The sequence below is a fragment of the Actinia tenebrosa genome, unplaced genomic scaffold (genome assembly GCF_029948245.1).
Source record: "Actinia tenebrosa isolate PJP-AT-01 unplaced genomic scaffold, QUT_ActTen_1.0 PGA_scaffold0__85_contigs__length_37466705, whole genome shotgun sequence".
In the NCBI taxonomy this organism is placed as follows: domain Eukaryota; kingdom Metazoa; phylum Cnidaria; class Anthozoa; order Actiniaria; family Actiniidae; genus Actinia; species Actinia tenebrosa.
The window spans coordinates 25420318-25439645 of NW_028292569.1; the positions used below are offsets into that span (position 1 = coordinate 25420318).

A 19328-nucleotide genomic window follows, 5' to 3' on the forward strand; every position below is an offset into this window, starting at 1 on the left:
ATCCAAGAATCGAAAAATAAAGATAAAAAGTTGAGTTTTCTTGTTTTAAGTTATTTCTTGCATTATGGAATATTTTCAATAACGCAATAAAAAAAAAATAGCGGGAAATACAAAAAATACCCAGAAAACGGATACATCAAACTGGTTCACGTGTTAAAAGATTCCTTTTCGCAGTGCATTATGGGTGGGATCAGGAGGGTCACGTGTCTGTGCGTAACATTGGTGGGTGACACGTCTCACTAATACTAGCGATTACCCAGTTCATCACTTCCCGCATGAACCATGAAGGCCCATTACCAAAGTTTTTCACCGCTATCTCAATCCATAAGACGGAAACAAGACCGTTTATACATGTGGGATGCGATCAAAAACATTAAATCTACAAAAATTTCTTCGCATCTTTTACCAAACAGTACTTTAGATGCAATGAAATCAATTAGAAAGTCGTGCCTTAAATTAAAAGCCGATCGCGTTAGTGGTGCCAAAAACGCGATTTAACGCGTCTGCTTTGCGCATGCGCGGTGTCATTTTTCAAAAAGCATTTAAAAATTAAGTTCATGCTTTGACTAAAGACTAGGGAAATAATATTTTACCAACAACATCCTTTTAACCAAGCAATTTTATTTTCAGTTTCATTTCGGATGATTTTAAAAACAAGGCATCTGCAATAATAATCAATGATTTTTGTTGTAAAGTGTGCAGACCCTTTGCATCACCATTTACTCTTAATGATCAATCAGTCCTGATATCTTGGAGTATAAATCTTTATTACCCAATAAAATAATTGTATTGCATTGTTTTGGAATGAATAACAGCTGTTAAATCCCATGGTTTCACTTTTCTTACAATATAATAATTATTAGAGATCATACTGCTTACGTGTGACGCACAAAATTACAACCACATTTAATGTATCCTCATTCTTCTATGTCAAGGCTTTTTGCTGCCTTATGTGGAAAAACCAGCCAGCTTTGCATCAAAATGTGTTGGTTTATCCCAAGAAAGCATGTGCATAAAAGTATGTCACACTTTTACATTTTGCACTGTTATATTTATTAGGGCTCCTATTGATAACAGTGACATTTTGTAACTAAAATGGCTACCGTGTTAAAATAGAGGTGTCTGGTCATAAGTAAAATATTTATTACCCCTTCTCTTGACATTTTTGAAATGACCTACTGAAATTCAACTTGCTTATAACTACACTATATTTACATTTTCACTTTATAGAAGCTATACCCCATGGAAGTCACTACTCTACCTTGTGCAAAGGTTGAAATGCAGATAGTAATGATAGCATAGATTTTTTTGACCATACTCTATAAATATATATACTTCCTTTATTTTATATGTAATGTCCACCTAAGCAATTTTTTTCTTTCCAAATATCAGCTGTTTGATTAATCAACATCTTTCATAAAAGTGATTAACCTATTTCTGACATCGTAGCAGCTAATTTCCGCTATAATCCGTGCCTCTGGAGAAAATACTTTTAAAAAGAGTTCTTGCTAAGATTATATGATTATTATTCTACAGGACAACAGCCTTGTCCATAACTGATTCTATTTTTTCATTACATTTGGTTTTATATTGCCCTGCTAAATTCTTGGATGCCATTGTGAGTATTTGCTTTCTTGAACAACCTGAAGAAAAAAATTATATGTAATAAGGTTTTAATCTAATTTGTTCAAAATTTGGAACACAAAAAAATTGTCCTTGTTTATGAAGGGCGTCAATAGCCTTTGGGTGGGAGACCCCTTGTTCTATAGTCAGATTTGGAATTGTTTTTGCAAGGGGAGGAAAGCTGAAGTACAAAGAGAAAAAGCTACCAACATGACAGGGATTCAAGAATGAGAGATGATTGTAGGTACAGCGACTGAAATTAACCACATGAATACCACTTAACAGTCAGGCATTAATCATAGTAGCAAGGACCATCATTTTGTGCTTCATTTAGTTAACCCATGCTCAATAATGACGTATCGGACGCTAGTCCTTCGTCGGAGTAAAAGAGAAAGAGGTGGTAGAAAGGAGTGTTTATATGATAGAATAAGACAAAAGAAACCAATGAGAACAAGGCAGGCAAGGAAACAAAAACAAACAATCAAAAGACAAAAGAAAGGGTTAGTTAAAGGCAAAGTGTTCATTAATCCCGTTGGGACTAAGAGTGCCCAATAGGTGAATAAGCCGCATTTCTTTTGTCTTGCGACAGTCATTGTTGCTCATATAAATACCCACCTCCTACTTTTGTCTGCCAATCTCCTTGTGAGTTACCAGTCCCTAAAACGACCTCACCTAGAGTGTAAGAGAGTCCTGACCAGCGTAGATTGTAATTTGAAGGTGTGCTTTGTTCTGCTTTGGATATGTATTCCTTTGGGACTTCAAGAGCTTGTGAAAATGTCTGAAGATCAATCTTGAGGTTTGGGTCATTCAGATACAAACAAAACATGCTGAACCACCTGGAAAGGAAAAAAATATTTAAAATTGATCAATTTTCATAAGAAACGTTTTTAAATGACAATTATTGTGATGAGTGTTAATTGGCGAAAATAGTTTATTTATTCCACTCACTTTCCAGGTATCAATTCAGCAACAAGTTCTTCAACACCAATGACTATCTCATCTTCTTTTACTTTCTTGGTTCTCCGAAGATGAGATACTCTGTGCTGAGCTCCTTTGAGGCCAGCAGAGCAACCAGTTGGTAGAGGTGCAATGCTGGATGCTGAGGATAAGCCTTTGAAAAATGCCAACTCAAAAATCTGTCGAAATCCATCCTTAATTGCTTCAATGGTTGGCATGTGTTCTGTTGTTAGAACAAGATTGACTCCTTGACTTCTGTTATCTGTAAAAGTGAAAACAAATTTTTACCTGCTCTAATCAAGTTAATAAGTCTTATTATTGTTATCACTATTATTCTGATGTTGTGTGAAAAACTGGTAATGAGCAGCGTGCTGATTCATTGCCGAGCTGTTTTAGTAGACAGCCGTTTTCTCAACAAAGTGAAAGGCTTAGCAAACTCTCTCATAAGACAGACCAAAAACCAAAATAAATGGGATTTGATTCAAGAAACAAAACCAGTTAAATGAAAAAGGCAAATGGCATCTCTAAAACTGCCTCATGATTCAGCACACGTCCTACTCATTATCAGTTTTCTTCGCTCAGAAAGTATGAACTTAAATCTCCACTTACGTAAATAGTCTTCCATCGCTGGGTCTAATGTCGTTATCACTGTATCTACAGAGGACTGCAATGAAAGAAAATTTTACATCTGTTTTATTTTTTCTTTTTAATTTTCAATTCCTCTCTACGAATCATTTAGGTTCTACTTCCTGCATAGGCTGACAGAATAAAAAATGTATTTGATATGAATTTAGAAGTAAAAATAACCATCCAATTTGTAAAAACAATTCAATGAAATGGTGGTAGAATGTAATAAAGGTTTAACAATGTAAGACCAGTTTTTGGTGATTGAATTATTTCAATAAATATTCATGAATATTAGTAGTTATGCTGTTTCATCATTTGACTCAGCTAGTTACAGAGGGGATGTCACTTCATTGTTAAAAAAACAACTTCAATAAACTAAAATACCAAGCAAGGAGAGTTGCATGAATCGCAGTTTTTTCAAATACAAAAGTATAATGGTTTTTCGAGTAATTAAATTATTTTTTGGCATTTAATTAATCAGCTGACTGATAAAGAACGTAAGCATTCACACTCTTGAAGGTTTTACAAATACATTCTTTACCAACCTTCGTTTTCTCTACGATATTTCTGCCAATATTCTGTGTAGTTTGTAAGCCAGCAGTGACAGCACTTGACATCCATCCCCACATCCCTCCGCCATCGTCACTAGACTGTGTTGTGGACTGCCACGTTGTAGAACTGTTCTCTGTACCAACACCACTTGCTGCAGTACTTGGTGTTTTTTGAGCTGGTGTTGGCTCCGATCTTATTCTTTCTTGAGGAGGACTTGCTAGAATCTTTGAGCTTGAGCTCGGCGTTGGTTGACTTGGGCTAGAGCCTTTGGATATCGTCACAGGAGAGCTTGTAGTAGGTTGTTTTTGCTCGGCAGTCGTGGCACTTGTTGTCGTAGATGGAAGTCTACTAACAGGTTTAGGCTCATCTTTTCTCACGTCTTCGTCTTCTAAAGCACTAGCAACTTCTTTTACAATGTCTACTTTAGAGTCAGGTTCATTGGATTCCATGTTAAGGCTTTTTTCTCCGTGTGGCTGCATCATTTTGAAGCCGAAAAACTGGCCAAAATGAAGAAAATGGCAGCAGAAAAGAATAAAAACTTCTTTGAAAAGAACCTCGTTCTCACGTGAGATGAGGTGTCCAACGGAAGTGACGTCACGATAATCGCTAAAATACATATTGGTATCCCTGTGGAAAATATTTGTATCTTTCTTATTTTCTCTCTCTCTCTCTCTCTCTCTCTCTCTCTCTCTCTCTCTCTCTCTCTCTCTCTTTCTTTCTTTCTCTCTCTCTCCCTATCTTTCTTTCTCTTCCTTTTTTCCTTTCTTTCTTCCTTCCTTCCTTCCTCCCTTCATCACTCCTTCATCTAGTCTCTTCACTGATATAGCATTTTTTCCACCATTAAATACAAGAAAAATTTCTGTAACTCTTAAGATAATTCAACAAGTTTTTAAAAAAAATTACCAAACCTTTGTTTATTTTTTAAAAGATTTATTCTTACAAAATATAGGTAAATAATTGCACTACCTAGAAATCAACTAATCTAAGAATTTCTCATGAAGCAATAATCATTTAGTTCCACAAATACGTCTGAATTGAAGATGCTGCAATAACAGCTGATATTTTACCCTGTTTAGGGTCAATAATTTCAATAGACATTGGCTTATCTTCTTTGTTGAGGATGACGATAACTTTTGTTGATTCTGGTGTTACAAATCCGATGAATTCCAGTGATGTTTTCTCAGCTGACACGACTGATATCCTCTTTGATCCTCTCGGGATAAACTTGGTGAAATGACCAAGATGATAGAACATAGGCTAGAAATGTGGAGAAAATGAAAAAACCTTGATACCTGCTACAAAACATATTTACAGCTATAGCCATTTAGAGGATGAGATAAAAATTGGATTGAGTTGGCATTGCAGAGCATTGTGGGATTGTTATATGGGGAAAAAAAGATGATGTCTTGGAAGTATGTGCCCTAAAACAGCCTCACAATGCACTTCGATGACTCAGCCTAGCCAGCTCCACAGACATCTCCTTGGCTCTTTTTGCTCCTTGGGCTTCCTGAGGTGAGGACAAAAAAGATGAAGGGGAAGGGGAGGGAGAAGGACAGTTTTCAAAATTTAAGTGATCAATATTTGAGGCTATACACAATTTGATTTCAATCTTTTTTCTTTTATGAAGTCACAACACAAAATCCTTTGGTACACAAATACCTGTTTATAGAAGACTTTGTTTTGAGAATCAACAACAATCGGAGCATCAACAAAGTTCTTGACCCAGTTTGGACCTCCATTCATGTTAAGAGCCAGATTCCAATCTACCCAACCAACAACCCAATTAGAAAGATCCTGGGGAAAAAATTAATGAATATTTAATGTATTTAGGATAATCAATGTTACCTCAAGGCATGGGAACATGCAAGGGTGCCGAACAAAAACATACCTCAATGATATTGCTGCTGTATCTCTCTCCTCTGTGCCAATCTCCCAACACCACCCCTCTGGGGGATGTCACTGGACCAGTCCCAGATCCAGTACATGCTTCTGTTGCAAACATAAAATAGTTTGGAAATCTGAAAATATATTGAAACCAAAAAAATTTCAAATTTTATTGAACCGCAAAACTATATTACCTCTGCATGACATGATTTAATTAAGTCATTGCATAGCAATGTTAGTAGCTCAGAGATCAAATTGCAGCTTGTTGGGTTTTTCAGTGGGAGAAAAACCAGCCAACCTAGAGAAGTACCCTTGAATCAGGGGGGAGGCCTAACAAACTTTACTCACAAACGATAGAGCTCTTAGGCTTTGATGTAATGTTTTCCCATTTCAGACCACGTGTCATTCCCTAGAGTATCATTTCTTTGTTTGAGGTTTGCACTCGGTTGCACATAAGAAGACACATGAATTGGATACAGCTCAAACAAAGAATCTTATTCTCAAGGGAATGACACGTGGTCTGAAATGGGAAAACATTACCCCAAGCCGAAGAAGTCTATTCCTAGTCCAGAAATCCAACCTGATTTTCCAGAGGTGAATAGTGAGTTTACCACAATTGATTGCTATCAAAACATAAGTCAATATAAGGTTAACAGTGCTCTCATGATTATCAAAAATCTACTCATATTTACAAGCTTCATTTACTTGTTATGTGCTTTAGTAAGGTAAGATGCAGGTGTCAACCAATCCCAGTACCAATGCACTGCTATCCCAGACACATATTTAGCAGCATCGGGATCTGATAATATAGTCTTTGCCCAGTTGTCCACAAACAGCCTTTGATCATCCAGTATTATTATCTTAACATCTTTGTACCCTTCCTGTGTTAGGGTAGGGCCTAAGTCAAGCTTAATGAAGTCCCGCTCAGCTTCTGGGGAAAATCCCATGCACTGAAATGAAAACCTGTGATAATAAAGGTGAAGGTATTAGACTATTGTGTGTTTCTTTGGTGAATATGTGGCTGCTATTGCATCACCAATGCATAATATCAGGGTGTTGCAAGGTGAGGGTTGACTGTACCTCCATTTATAGGTGAAGCTCTACCTAGCAGCCAGTAAACATCAGAGTCCAAACAGGGGTTTTCCCTCTATTTAATGGCCACTTAATGCACAATAAAGGTTCTAATGAATAGTTAATATTAATTAATGATTATTACTAACCCTGGTAAAAACCCATCAGATGGTTCATTTTGTACTGTTACACCCCAGATTTTAATGCCACTGTCTTTATATGCTTTTATAAATTTAGCAAAATACATTGCCCATGTTTTGTGGTACTTGTCACCTGCCTTGCCTTTGAGCTGACCAAAACCTACAAAAAAATGAATAGCATTTCATCATCACCACCACCATCACTACCACCATCATCACAACCATCATAAACATTACTATGCATCTTTATCACTTTACATCATCAGAACCATCGTCACCATGCATCATCATCATCACAACCATCATCATCATCATCAGAATCATCATCACCATGCATCATCATCATAATCCCCATCATTGTCATCACCTTACATCATCATCATCATCAGAACCATCATCATCACCATGCACCATCGTCATCTATCGTTTTGTGGAATGCAATCATCCATTGAATGCAATGATAAGGGCTGATGACATATTTATTATGAATAATTTGCTAAAAAAATTCACTCTCCCTTCTCACCTTCCCAAAATATATACCTTCCCTAAATTAGAAAACTTTCATCTTACCTGTCATTTTCCCATTTGTTTTCATCCAAGCAGGAGCCGACCATGGACTCCCAAAGAATAGAATCTCTCGTTTACCACTCATTTTAATGGCTAACTTCATCAAGGGAATCTTGAAGTCTAGATCTTCCTTAGCAAGGGAAAAATTACTCAGCCCAAAATCGCCAGGAAAATCATCATAAGAATATTCTCTTGTGGAAAAATCACAGCTTGCTATTGGGATACGGCCAACATTGTACTCAATACCATGAACAGAATAATAAGAGCTGAGAAGCATTTCTTGAAGTGTTGAGCTGAGGCTTTTGATGTTTATTGTGGCTGCATCTATAAAACAAGATGACATGAAATATAATTATTTAGTTTGAGCATAATTAAAAATTAAGTGAGAGACCAAGCTCCAGAAGTAAGAAGCATGTGCACTGCTACATTAACCTTGATTCCCCAATAATCTTTTAGGGGTTTGGGCATAGGTAGAGGTTGGCACCCTGTGGAGTGGGGGAGGGGACTCTGGGGTAAGAGTACTGAGTATGCTTGTCAGAAAATTTTTTAAATACCCCTAAAAGATACCGGAATTCCTTTTGGAAGTGTGTGGTTGGACGATTTCTTACCCCTAAGAGATATGAGAGTCACCCCCAGGGTACGCACATTTCGTAATAGCCCTAGCAGTCCAAACGCTTGTCGTCCCTTCATGTAATACAATCCTATTCCTTTCAAACCATCTATGATATCATTTTTACATGCATGAGATTACCTGTGAATGCGCCTCCAAATCCAAGTATACTCTGATATACAACAGACTCATTCAACGTCAAGGTTGTTACCCCATCTTCAGCATCAAGTAGCTTATCATTAAACACTCCAAGCGTTAGGTTAAACCTCGCACCAGCCTTGGAGCTCGTATAGACAGCATACTGACCAGCTTTGAGTGGAGAACTAGTTCCACCATCGTCAAAATGGTCGCAATGTTGTTCTGAACAAACACACACAATGCCATGACCAAAGTCTTTCGTATCACAGGATGTGTAATTTGCTGGGGAAAATGCACTGGATATTTCGAAAATACTGACAAACACAAAGAGTACACCGTATATTTTATACATTGTGGTGATTTCTAAGGAGGACAACTTGAGTTTTTCTTTATCTTCATTCACGTGACACTTCCAACAGGCGTTCCTCACGAACCACAAGTAGCCCATAGCGAGAAGCTCAAAGCATTTGTTTGTTAGATTTTTAACATAAAAATTCTCTTAAAAAACGTTATTTTTTGAGACTTTCTTAAAAATTCGATATCATTCTTTACTTCTGTATCAATATTAATGTTTTAAGGATTTTCTTTCTGTAGTGACGTCTTCTGTAGTATTATTTTCTGGCTTTTCGTGGGTTTCCTGTGTAAGCGCGGCGAGGTTACCTCGAACAACCCCGCGAATTTCCAAATAAAAATTCGAATGTTTTGATTCCGAAAGCATGTTTTTATCCATTTTATCTCCCTTCTTATACCCCTCATTTTTAGTAGTTTTATGCTTTTAACTTTAGATGAATGTCAGGGAACCTTGAACAAAGGCTTTTGGAGGCGATCGAGGATAAAGATTATAGGTAAGCTAAATATATTGAGCGAACAACAAACAGCATATCAGTTTATGATATCGATCGACATACATGTGCTTTGATCAAAAAATGTCCTCACTACTACTATTTATCTCTTTTTTTCTAATTTTATGCTCCTATTCTTTTCACTTAGAAAAGCAAGGTCCTTGCTTAGGACTGGAGCTCAAATAGATAAACTATTAGAAGATGGCATAGCTGTTATTCACTTCTTAAGCGGGATTTCTGGAGACGAAGCAAATCAGCTGCTGATAGACTGTTTAGAAAATGGGGCCTCCCCTAACGTATTATCTTGTGATGGCATCACACCTGTCCATGTTGCAGCAATTTGGGGTATTGTTGATAATTTGAGTACCTTGGTTGAATATGGTGGTAACGTTGAAGTTAGAGATGCCGATGGGAAGAGTCCTTTGGACTATGCGAATGAATGTACTGAATGTCAAGCAAAACATTGTGTAAAGCTGTTAACTGATCTTGCACGTGATAAAAAGTGTGCTTATACTAAAATTAAATCTAAACCAGATTCAATCAGGTGCACTCTAAATAATAGACAAGATTTAAAAGAATCTGAAAACCAGAACAAAGCCAGATTTGTCTTAAATCCAAGTGGATATTATTATATGAATGAAAGAGATCTGTTGAGTGAAGAAGAAACAAGCGCAGTGTCTTTAGATCAGACTGACAAGAGTAATGACTCCTTGTTTTTTGATGACTTTACACATGATGTTATGAAAAATCCCAGACAAGCTGCAAGGGGCTCAAAAGATATTCCTTCACTAACAAATCCATACAGAAGACATTACGTTGATGTAAGAGATCTTATGACTGAGGATGAATCAAGTTTTGACAGCTTGATGTCAGCCAGAAGTTCAAGTAGTTTTCATACTGCTAACGAAAGTGACATTAGCATGGCATTTGCGACTGCATTAGACGATACAGTTATCACTTTTCCAAAACTTCATCCATGGACTGCGGCACAAAATCAAATGGCCCTTGATGACACCATCATTGATGGCATCAATAGCTTGGACATCAAAAGTACCAGGTAAAAAGTTTCCTCATTGTTTATTTGTTTCAGTATATGAGATTCTCCTTGGAGAGAACAAGTTAGTGAACATTTGACTAATTACTAAGCTATTAATGGTAGTTTAAGCTGGAGAATTTTGCTCAGTTACTAAAGCTTTCTTCAATCCCCAACCCTTCATGAAAGCCCCATTAGCTCATTCAGTGTTATTTTCTCCAACAAGTGAAAATCTTGACAGCACCTCAAGTAACATCATCATTAACAATAGCATGAATAGCACATTATCAGATGGCACAGTTCTGTATGACTGGAAAGAGTACAGTATTCTAGAGATACCACCATCCTCTGATGAATCAGATGTATCTTTTATCATTCCTGAGTCATTGCTTAAAATGGAATGTCATCAGCTGAAGGAAGAGTTGTTGAAACTTGGTGACAATCCAGGTCCTATCAGAACTGACACTAGGATGTTGTATGTAAGAAGACTAGCAAGAATTCAGAGTGGTTTGACAGATGGAAAGGTTTGTTTAGTTTTAATGATTCAAAAAATAAATTGGTATGACACAAGATTTGAGGAGTATGTCTGTGAATAGTCCCTTTCACAGTTCCCTGCGCCATCTTGAAAGGTAGCCCACCCTTTGCATTGAAGCGAGACAACCGGTGAGCTTGCAATGATAGAGACCTTTTTTTAACACCTTGGACAATCATTCACAGGTCCCTATCATTGCAACCTCATTGTTTGTCTCTCTGCAATGCAAAGCCTGGCTACCTTTCAAGATGGCGCAGGGAACTGTGAAGGGGACAATTGGGATTTAGCAGTTGTTTCAAAGATAGTAATTTTTTCACTGAATTCAACTGTTGATTGGTGGGCTTCAAAGTGGTTTAAAAATGGAAAGGTTATTTTGGTTCTCATGCTTGCAGAAACAAGGTATGACACAAAACTTGGAGTATGCTTGTGAATGGGAATTTAGCTATATGGTTTCAAATGTTTATAGTGTCACTAAATTCAACTATTGATGCATGGTGTCCCTCAAAATTCAATTCATCATTGTTCCAAAATTTGCTAACAATTGTTTTAATCTGATAAGTCCCTTAACCTCATGCAGGAAGTTTGCTTAATAATCATGACAAGGATTAAATCTTGTGGTTTCTGTCTACAGCAGCCCTCTGACAGGTTGAAGGAATATCTCCCTGAAGTAAGGGCAGTTATCGAGGGTAGGTTACTCTCCCTTGAAATGGATCGAGTTGAAGACTCAATGTGTGTTGACTTCACTAAGAATGATTTGAGAAGCAAGTGGAGAGAAGGGTAAGAAAGACAATGAGACACCAAAAATAGAATACATTCACTGTGTCGTCATACTTACTTACTTAATTAGGTCCTTGGCCCCCTACAGAGCATAGACCATCAATGGTCCTTCACTCTCCACTGTGTCTGCTTAAGACCCATATTTGCCAAATCAATGTTCAATGCAGATTTCCTTGGACAAAGCACGGTAACAGTACTTTATTGGGAGCATTTGTTGGGCCAATCACAGCATGTGATAGATTAATTAAGTGCTCATCCTATCATGTTGTTAGCGTGCGGCACCTCCATGGTCGTGACATGGCACGGAACTTACCAGTTCATCGAATACCTGCTATCTGTCAAACTAAAACATCCGAAAAGCACGCAAATCGTTATTTCTCACCATTTCTTTGCTACAGAACCGAGAAATCCTCGTTCAACTATCTGCTGCTCGATCCTCGTGTTACTCAGAACCTCCCTGTCAGAAGCAAAAAGATGGCATACGAGGACATCTTTCATACGTTTGTGGCAGCGATTTTTTATGTTGGGAAAGGAAAACGCTCCAGGCCTTACGCACACTTGCACGAAGCTGTCAACTTGAACAAGGTTAGTTTGAAAAGCACGCTGCGCCTAGCAAATGACATGGTTATCCTCAGTTCTGCCCTCATATGTGAATAGAGTTGCTTGTTGGTTCTCTGCTGTGCGTCAAGGATTTTTCTCCTGGTTCTTTAGCTTTGGACTTCCGCAAAATCAATTTTTCAAATTCAATTCCGTCCGGCGTCGAACGCTTTAGTCATGAGTCTCTGACTCGGTAAAGTGAGCTATCCGTTTAAAATAAACATTAAGTTCATCGCTAGTCACCACCTCGAGTACGGAAGTGATGTGAAGGTGTCTCTTGCAGACGCTAATACAGTACATTGCCAGTTTGAATTAGCTAGATTAGGTTTGAGAGAAGGGGTGAAAAACCCTCGGAGTCAGAAAGAGAACCAACTAACTCAGGTCATGATAGATGAGGCGGTAAGCCGTGTGGGATGGGCTCGGAAATCATATAAGAACATGCTCACGTGGGGCGACTGGGAATTGAACCCTGGACAATTGAACCCTCGTACCATGCATGACTACAAAATGCTATTTGCTTTATTGCTTCATTGTATATCTCACTGTATCACCCATGCTTTAATTCCATCAGGCAAATCGTAAGCTGCAGCAGATCCGTGACATTTGGTCAGCAGGGCTCGGTGTCGTGTCTCTTCATTGTTTTCAAGGTGTAATCCCGGTGGAGGCTTATACAAGAGAGGCCTGTCTCGTGGAGGCTTTGGGTAAGTATGGCTGGAGCATGTAACGTTACAGCCGCCATGTTGGTTGACTTGAACAAAAGATTTGGTCTTGATTTGCTTTGTTATATCATCCATCATGGCGACCACTTTGTGTTTTTAGTTCTCACGGAAAGAGGTCAGTGCAAATTGTATCCTTTGGTGCTCACATTCATCCAAGCAAAGAACTTGTGATTGTCTTCAATAACAAAACTTTGACTAGTCTCTTTAACTGATGGTGATCGATGTGTTTCACTCTGTACGCAGGTCTTGCCCGTCTAACAAATCAAAAGAGATGTGATTACTATGGGCGAGCAAAGGCGTGGAGCCTCCAAAAGAAACGTCAAATGGGTGTCTCCCTACTTAAAAGAGCACTCCAGATATTCTTGAACGAGGGGGAGAGACAAATGCGGCGTGAGGATCTACGAAGGTCTTAGCAGAGCAGATCCTGCTAGTGTATGTATGGCGTAGTTACGGTACGGTTATCAAAAACACTTAGCTTGGACCAATTTAGATAACGCGTATATGACACATCTTGGCAACTGTAAGTGTATCACATGCATCCATACAATTCTGCTCCATGTCTGCCTTCTTACTTCCTCTTCTTGTATTCAGTATGTAGTCGGAACCATGCTTTGGTTTTTACTTTTACAGCCTTAAAGTAAATTTCGTTAAAGGAATAGAATAAAATATGTTAAAGTAAATTTAGGATTTTAATTTTTATTAAGTTTCTTAAACCATTTCATATTAAAATAGGATAGCATTTATAGGCTTAAACTTGCGCAAACTTTTAGTGAGAAAGAGAATTCATTTTTTTGAAGGATTCTTATGTAAATACTCGTACATCTTAAATGAAGAATTTAAAAACAAGGCTAGAGAGAAAATAATATGCTCAAGATTTTGTAGTAATATGTCAGTTTTTAGAATTTTTAGCTTGCATTTTGTCGCGCTGTCACATTTGTTTTGTTTCCTCAGAAAGCAAAGCAGTTTTCGCACGAATGGCCAACATCGCTACCTCGTACAGGCCTTAGTGCATTATGGTCTATTTGGGGTACAATCAACACCGTATAAGGCATAATGAACAAAAGATACCCAAGCTAGACCACAATGCACCATGTACGCTATCTCAAAACAAGCAGATGACACTTCTGAATGGCTTCTGCAACTCAACCAATCGATAACCATCAACTGGAAATATACCTATCCAATCCTGTTGCTTGATTACGTAAGCCGTTTGAAAACCGTCCAATCAGAATGAGTTGGGAAGCCATTCAAGTGTTGGTGGTGCTTTACCCTTCCATTCATACTATAGTTTAAAGGTTGTTATTGATAATATTAACCTTTCATTGATACTCCTTATGAGTCCCCATGGTTACGCCTTTGGCAACAAAACATTTGTCAAAATTTGAATAATTGTTTTAGGATATTTAAACAAATGCACAGTTCTACGTATTCTGCCAAGTTTTCTGATTGTAGTATTTTTAACCGAGTTCAGTATTTAGTTATCATTTTGATACTTTGGATATCTATGAATATTAAGTTATAATTTAATTCGTAAGTTTTTACTGATTTATAAAATGATAAAACCCAGAAAAAGCTAGTTTTTTGTACTTCATTCCACTTGTCTTTTTGTTTTGATTTATTAAATTCAGAATCAAATTTAGAAAATGAAATACAAAAGTGTTGATGTGTTTAGAAGCAGACAAATCAATCACTTCTTTTTCCCGATAATTATAATATTTTGAAAACAAAATGGCAGGAAATGAGATCAATTTTTCACTTATATTGAATTATTTCTTTTGTCTGTGACTTTAATTCATCCTTTATACTATTATCCCTTCACGCAAGTCCTCATATAGTTCTCGTTCATCTTGTTGACTTGTCGTTTCTCGTTTCACATGTAAACTTGCGTTGATTCTAACCTTCATGTCTTGTAGTACAGCTTCTCTGACAACCCAATAGCTGGGGCAACAACGATCAAAACTACAAACCCTCAAATGTGAACCAGAAACGCTCAATCCCAGCACAAAAAAACGTTGAATTATATTACTACACTCGAGATAATATGACATGATCTTGTTCTTTGATATTGACTCGCTGACAAGGAAAAAATAAAATATTACCAGACGATTATCTCTCGAGTAAAATGGTCGAGCCTTAAAATACTCCCCTACGTTAATAGTATATTCTATTCCCTTCACTTCAATTGTAATCACTTCTCTGATAAATGAGTCAAGATCCAGAGAGGCCAAAAACTCTTCACCCCATTGTGAAGCAAGCTTTATTATCGCTTGTACGATTTCTTCTACCTGAGAGTACTTCTTTTCTGTCGCCAGGGCAGTCATTTCGCGAGTTGCAGTTTCGAATAACTGTCGTATTAAATCCTTTAACTCTCCTATATGTTTAGAATCAAACTTTTCTGGCCAACAAACAGCATTTCTGATTTGTAACAAAATGTTTTGTTCTCTTTCTCGAGTGTGGTCCTGACACTCCTCGATCATATTAGGAACAACCTCTGAATTCTGTTGGGAAAGGTCGTGAAATTGTAAACCATCTTTCATCGTGGGCTTCGAATGCTTAGTCACTCCATGGCCCATGGCTTTCCAAACCATTCATGAAAACTATATATTAGTTTCACAATCTTAAATAAGGAATTCTCCAATCACAAAGGCAGTAAATCAAAGCCCAGTACACGAATTTTTCCCGCTAATTTTCTTTGGTCCAGTCAGAGCTTTGAACGTCAGACTCTGATTAGATGGTGGCTTAATTTTTTCAGCTAATGAAAAGCGTCTAGTAAACAACGGCTGATTATCTTCGTCAGTTACTGTAGGTGACAATATTCTGTCAATAAAGTATGGCCGTCATTTCCTGTCGATTGGCCTTTCCACGTCGTCGTTGGGCCTTAAAGTTATTGAATTAGAAACGCCTTTTTCAATCATGTCTAGTAAGATCTTCTGGCGGATCCGACGCGAAAGTTTGCCGTTTGTCTGCAAAGACGATTTTTCAAAAATCATTAACGATAAAAAAAATTGCGGCTCTCTTCCTCTGCGTACGCAGCTTGGCTTCCAATATATTTATTTGCTACAATTAACTACAAAAAAAAAAAACGTCCAACCTAACAAAAGAAAATGTACGCCTGCAAAGAACATTTTTAGAGAACTACTGTAGTTGCAAAACCTTATTTTTGGTTTACTTTCTAATGATTGTAAGATCAACAACGTCTTAGAATTTAGGAGAAAACTTTGATTGCTCTTTATTTGAGATGACAGGCTTTTAGCAATTATAATAACAGCGGCTACTGATTATTCAAAGATAAGAGGTTTTGTTCAAATATATAACGTAAAATGGTTCCTGCATTGATTTAAATTAGAAACGACTGGTGTTGTTTTAAAATGATAGATGCCCATGGATTAATTTCCTTTATTATTTCATACAGGACTCTATTTAAATTAGCCTGTGTTAAATCAGATGTTCCTGTTAAATAGTGAATAAAATAAAATAAAATAAAGATTATATGAATATTGATGAATATTGATCGTGTTGTGATAACGGCGCGTAATAATGGTCAATGATAATGTTGGTGTGTGGAGATGATGATAAGAATAGTGGTGGCAATAGGTTGCTATCAATAGACGTCACTTCCGGTAATAGCCCTTTTTTGATGGCTTGTAGAATCCTGGAGGTTGTTTTGATCTCTTGTTTTCTGGTTTGATGTCGTGAAAATAGTCAAATACAATAGATTGAGGACTTATTTTGATATGTTTTGACTTAGCATCCGCTAGTTGCCCCCCAGTCAACCGCTTGTTTGCCCCCCAGTCAACTCCAAAAAGTCATGTGATTAATAGCAAGCAATAATAACGTATGATGGTGATGATGATGATGATAATAATAATAATAATATTATTATAATGATGAATATAATAATTAAATATAATAACAATAATCATGGATAATAGTAATAATTTTTTGAAAGTAATAATCCATTAAAAAAACTTATAAATATTCTTATTAAATTAATGATAATGATAACAATAATAATGATAATAATAATAATAATAATATTAAACTTAATTACTGAAGGTAGGCAATTTATCGGAAATAATTTTCAATTGGCCTTCGAAATCTAATCTAAAATGAAATTACAATGGTATATAATTAGGGGGGGGGGGGGGAGGCTATAACACTAGTGCCTGATAACTGGTAATGATGATTATTATATAACTAAACAGTACTAAACAGTAGTGTTAATCAATACACATTGCACTATTTTATACTTCTATTTGGGGCAAAATTAATTTTGATTGTGGGCACTCTAGATACCATTTGTATAGAAAATCGCACGATCTAGAAGATCGTGCGATTTTTCGTTTATAATTCACTCAACAAAATTTCAGTAAAAAATTCGAAGCGACGCCGTTCATCTTTGTCTATTCAGTCCATCGCGCAACTGAAATGCATAAAAAAGATTAGTACTTACGGCTTTAAAATTTTATTTATGTTTTTTAAGTACAAAATGATAGAAAATAATTGTTTTGACATTGTTTTGGCCGTGTTGCCATAGCGACTTAATTCGGTGCTCCTACGGAGTACAATTAACGCTATAATTGTACTCCTCTCGACCAATCAGAGTCGAGTAATTTTGTTGAGTGTACTATAAAGGGGTAAAGACGAGTATGAGATATGAATACAATGACTATTCTAAAGGCTAACACCATTTGCTCTGCTACGAAAGGGAATAGAAGCTATTAAACTGCTGCTTACACGCGTTAGGGAAGCCAATAAACTGCAAGAACACTTTCGCCAGTTTCTAAAAATCCATTTAACTGTCTTGAATAACACATCTCACTTTGTAATTCCTGAGTCAATCGAAGAAATCACTCAATATATTTATTTTGTGCTTGGGTGTTTTTGTTGATCCCGTCTATCTAGGGTTTACTGCCACCTTACCCTAAGAGAACACTGACAATAATTTACGTGTCAGTAAACGAGAGGTATCAAATTATAAAACACAAAGAAAACTGTTAACTCGAAATGTCACGCATTCATTCTTATGCGCACTCTCACCTATGAATGATTTTCACACACTGCATGATCGAACTGTCAAATACTGTCATGCTTTAGTGAACCGCAAGCTGGCTTTAAATGAACTGTCAAGTTCCGCAAAAAGAAACTCCAAATCGGGCTTAGATGAACAGGTAACTAAAGAAAGTCATGGGTTGTTTTAAATCGAAAATGGAGGACACGGATGTGTGCTTGGATTCCGAAGCGTACGCTCCATTGTTGGATGAAAGCAGCTCGGCCCGAGGACGAGATGATTTTAATGACAATCGGGTCACAACGACAGAGAACCGTGAGAAAAATGCTGATTATGGGCTTGAAAAGTTACTGTTAAGATTACAGCACGCTCTAACATGGAGAAATATTTATGTCGATGTGCAAGATATGAGCAGTCTCGCTGAATTACGAACAAAAATACACGAACTATTAAACTTTGCCACAGTCGAAATGGGTTATCTCGTAAGAGATAAACGTTACTCTGAAGCGGAAGATATCGTGAACGCAATTTTGAGGCTAAAATCATCACTTGGAAACGAGTTAGTGGATGCCGTTCAGATTACTGCGTTTGTTCGCGAGGTGACGACGTTTAGTCGTTTTGTTTTATCCGGAGGTCAGTACTTCGAGCCTATGATGGTAAATGAAGACGACGAAAATGTACTCAAACTTTTCTTTTTCCTCGTTTCTGATACCGAAACACGACAAACTATGTTTAGATATTACGTGGAGTATACGAGTTTGATCGAAGAATTTTTCGCGCTTGTTTTAGTTACTTCTTCTGGACATGTTCGCCTTGAGATGTATGGGAGTTCTTGTCCATCGTACTGGGAAATACGCCAAGATGTCATAAAAAACGCGAGAGAAAAGATCAAGTCGTTTGACTTTGAAGAAGATGATGAATATTAAAGTCAACTTCAGCAGAAGAGCTAGGGAAGTCGAATATATATAATTTTTGATCTAATCATTAAAAAATGTCAAAATCATCGAGCTTTATCGAGATGAATTATTTAGCACTACACAATTGTCTGTGTTGCACTAAATGAATGTCTGTATCTATAAAATATAAGTAAATAACTCCAATTTTGTTTATACGGTTTAATTCTCGTAGATTCCGTTTTGTGATATCGTGAAAGATAACTTAATCGAAAACGAAACAGAATTGCAATATTTTATTGTACATCTCTAGTTTTTTTGTACTAATCATAGCGGGCATTCCTGTGTTAACGGAGTGGAAACGAAAACAATCAACAGGATATCGCTATAGTTTTTTGATCGCGTCGTCTTCTTTTGATATATATATATATTTCTCAGTCGAAGGAATACGGAACAAATTTTCGCAGGTTAAAATACACTGAGTTTGTTAATTGCTTTAGCAAATGAGAGCTATAAATAAAATGTGCTAAGACATCTGGAAGTATTGCGCGACGAGCGATGTCACGTTCAATTTACAAGAGTATTCAAAACAAATATATTGTGATTCGAAATAGTCTCCCTCGCATCCGTTTTTAGTGACGACCGACACGAAAAACGGATGCGAGGGAGACTAGGTTCGAAATTACCAGTGGAGATGGTAAGCATTTTTATTAAATTCCTAGATAATGATAAACAAAATACCCTTAATTAATGGG

General features: G+C 37.0%; 5 protein-coding genes across 5 annotated transcripts; 2 read left to right on the plus strand and 3 right to left on the minus strand.

Moving 5' to 3' along the window:
• Positions 1 to 750: 750 nt before the first annotated feature.
• LOC116297465 (protein PRRC1-like) lies at positions 751 to 4323 on the minus strand. Its single transcript, XM_031705689.2, has 5 exons — positions 3753 to 4323; positions 3190 to 3244; positions 2572 to 2842; positions 2239 to 2459; positions 751 to 1643 (listed from the first exon to the last, which is right to left on the minus strand). Exons 1-5 carry the CDS (start codon positions 4239 to 4241, stop codon positions 1531 to 1533), a joined length of 1149 nt encoding a protein of 382 aa, XP_031561549.1. The 5' UTR covers positions 4242 to 4323; the 3' UTR covers positions 751 to 1530.
• A 367-nt stretch (positions 4324 to 4690) lies between these two features.
• Positions 4691 to 8593, minus strand: LOC116297471 (lysosomal acid glucosylceramidase). Its single transcript, XM_031705693.2, has 7 exons — positions 8173 to 8593; positions 7425 to 7745; positions 6864 to 7014; positions 6349 to 6606; positions 5648 to 5777; positions 5419 to 5553; positions 4691 to 5016 (listed from the first exon to the last, which is right to left on the minus strand). The coding sequence occupies exons 1-7, from the start codon at positions 8519 to 8521 to the stop codon at positions 4771 to 4773; spliced, it is 1590 nt and encodes a 529-aa protein (XP_031561553.2). The 5' UTR covers positions 8522 to 8593; the 3' UTR covers positions 4691 to 4770.
• A 286-nt stretch (positions 8594 to 8879) lies between these two features.
• LOC116297472 (uncharacterized) lies at positions 8880 to 13380 on the plus strand. Its single transcript, XM_031705694.2, has 7 exons — positions 8880 to 9014; positions 9160 to 10068; positions 10271 to 10568; positions 11208 to 11353; positions 11752 to 11938; positions 12522 to 12651; positions 12913 to 13380. Exons 1-7 carry the CDS (start codon positions 8959 to 8961, stop codon positions 13080 to 13082), a joined length of 1896 nt encoding a protein of 631 aa, XP_031561554.2. The 5' UTR covers positions 8880 to 8958; the 3' UTR covers positions 13083 to 13380.
• An 856-nt stretch (positions 13381 to 14236) lies between these two features.
• Positions 14237 to 15684, minus strand: LOC116297473 (uncharacterized). Its single transcript, XM_031705695.2, has one exon. The coding sequence runs from the start codon at positions 15255 to 15257 to the stop codon at positions 14469 to 14471; it is 789 nt and encodes a 262-aa protein (XP_031561555.1). The 5' UTR covers positions 15258 to 15684; the 3' UTR covers positions 14237 to 14468.
• A 2024-nt stretch (positions 15685 to 17708) lies between these two features.
• On the plus strand, positions 17709 to 19114 carry LOC116297469 (uncharacterized). Its single transcript, XM_031705691.1, has one exon. The coding sequence runs from the start codon at positions 17857 to 17859 to the stop codon at positions 18604 to 18606; it is 750 nt and encodes a 249-aa protein (XP_031561551.1). The 5' UTR covers positions 17709 to 17856; the 3' UTR covers positions 18607 to 19114.
• The last annotated feature ends 214 nt before the right edge of the window (positions 19115 to 19328 follow it).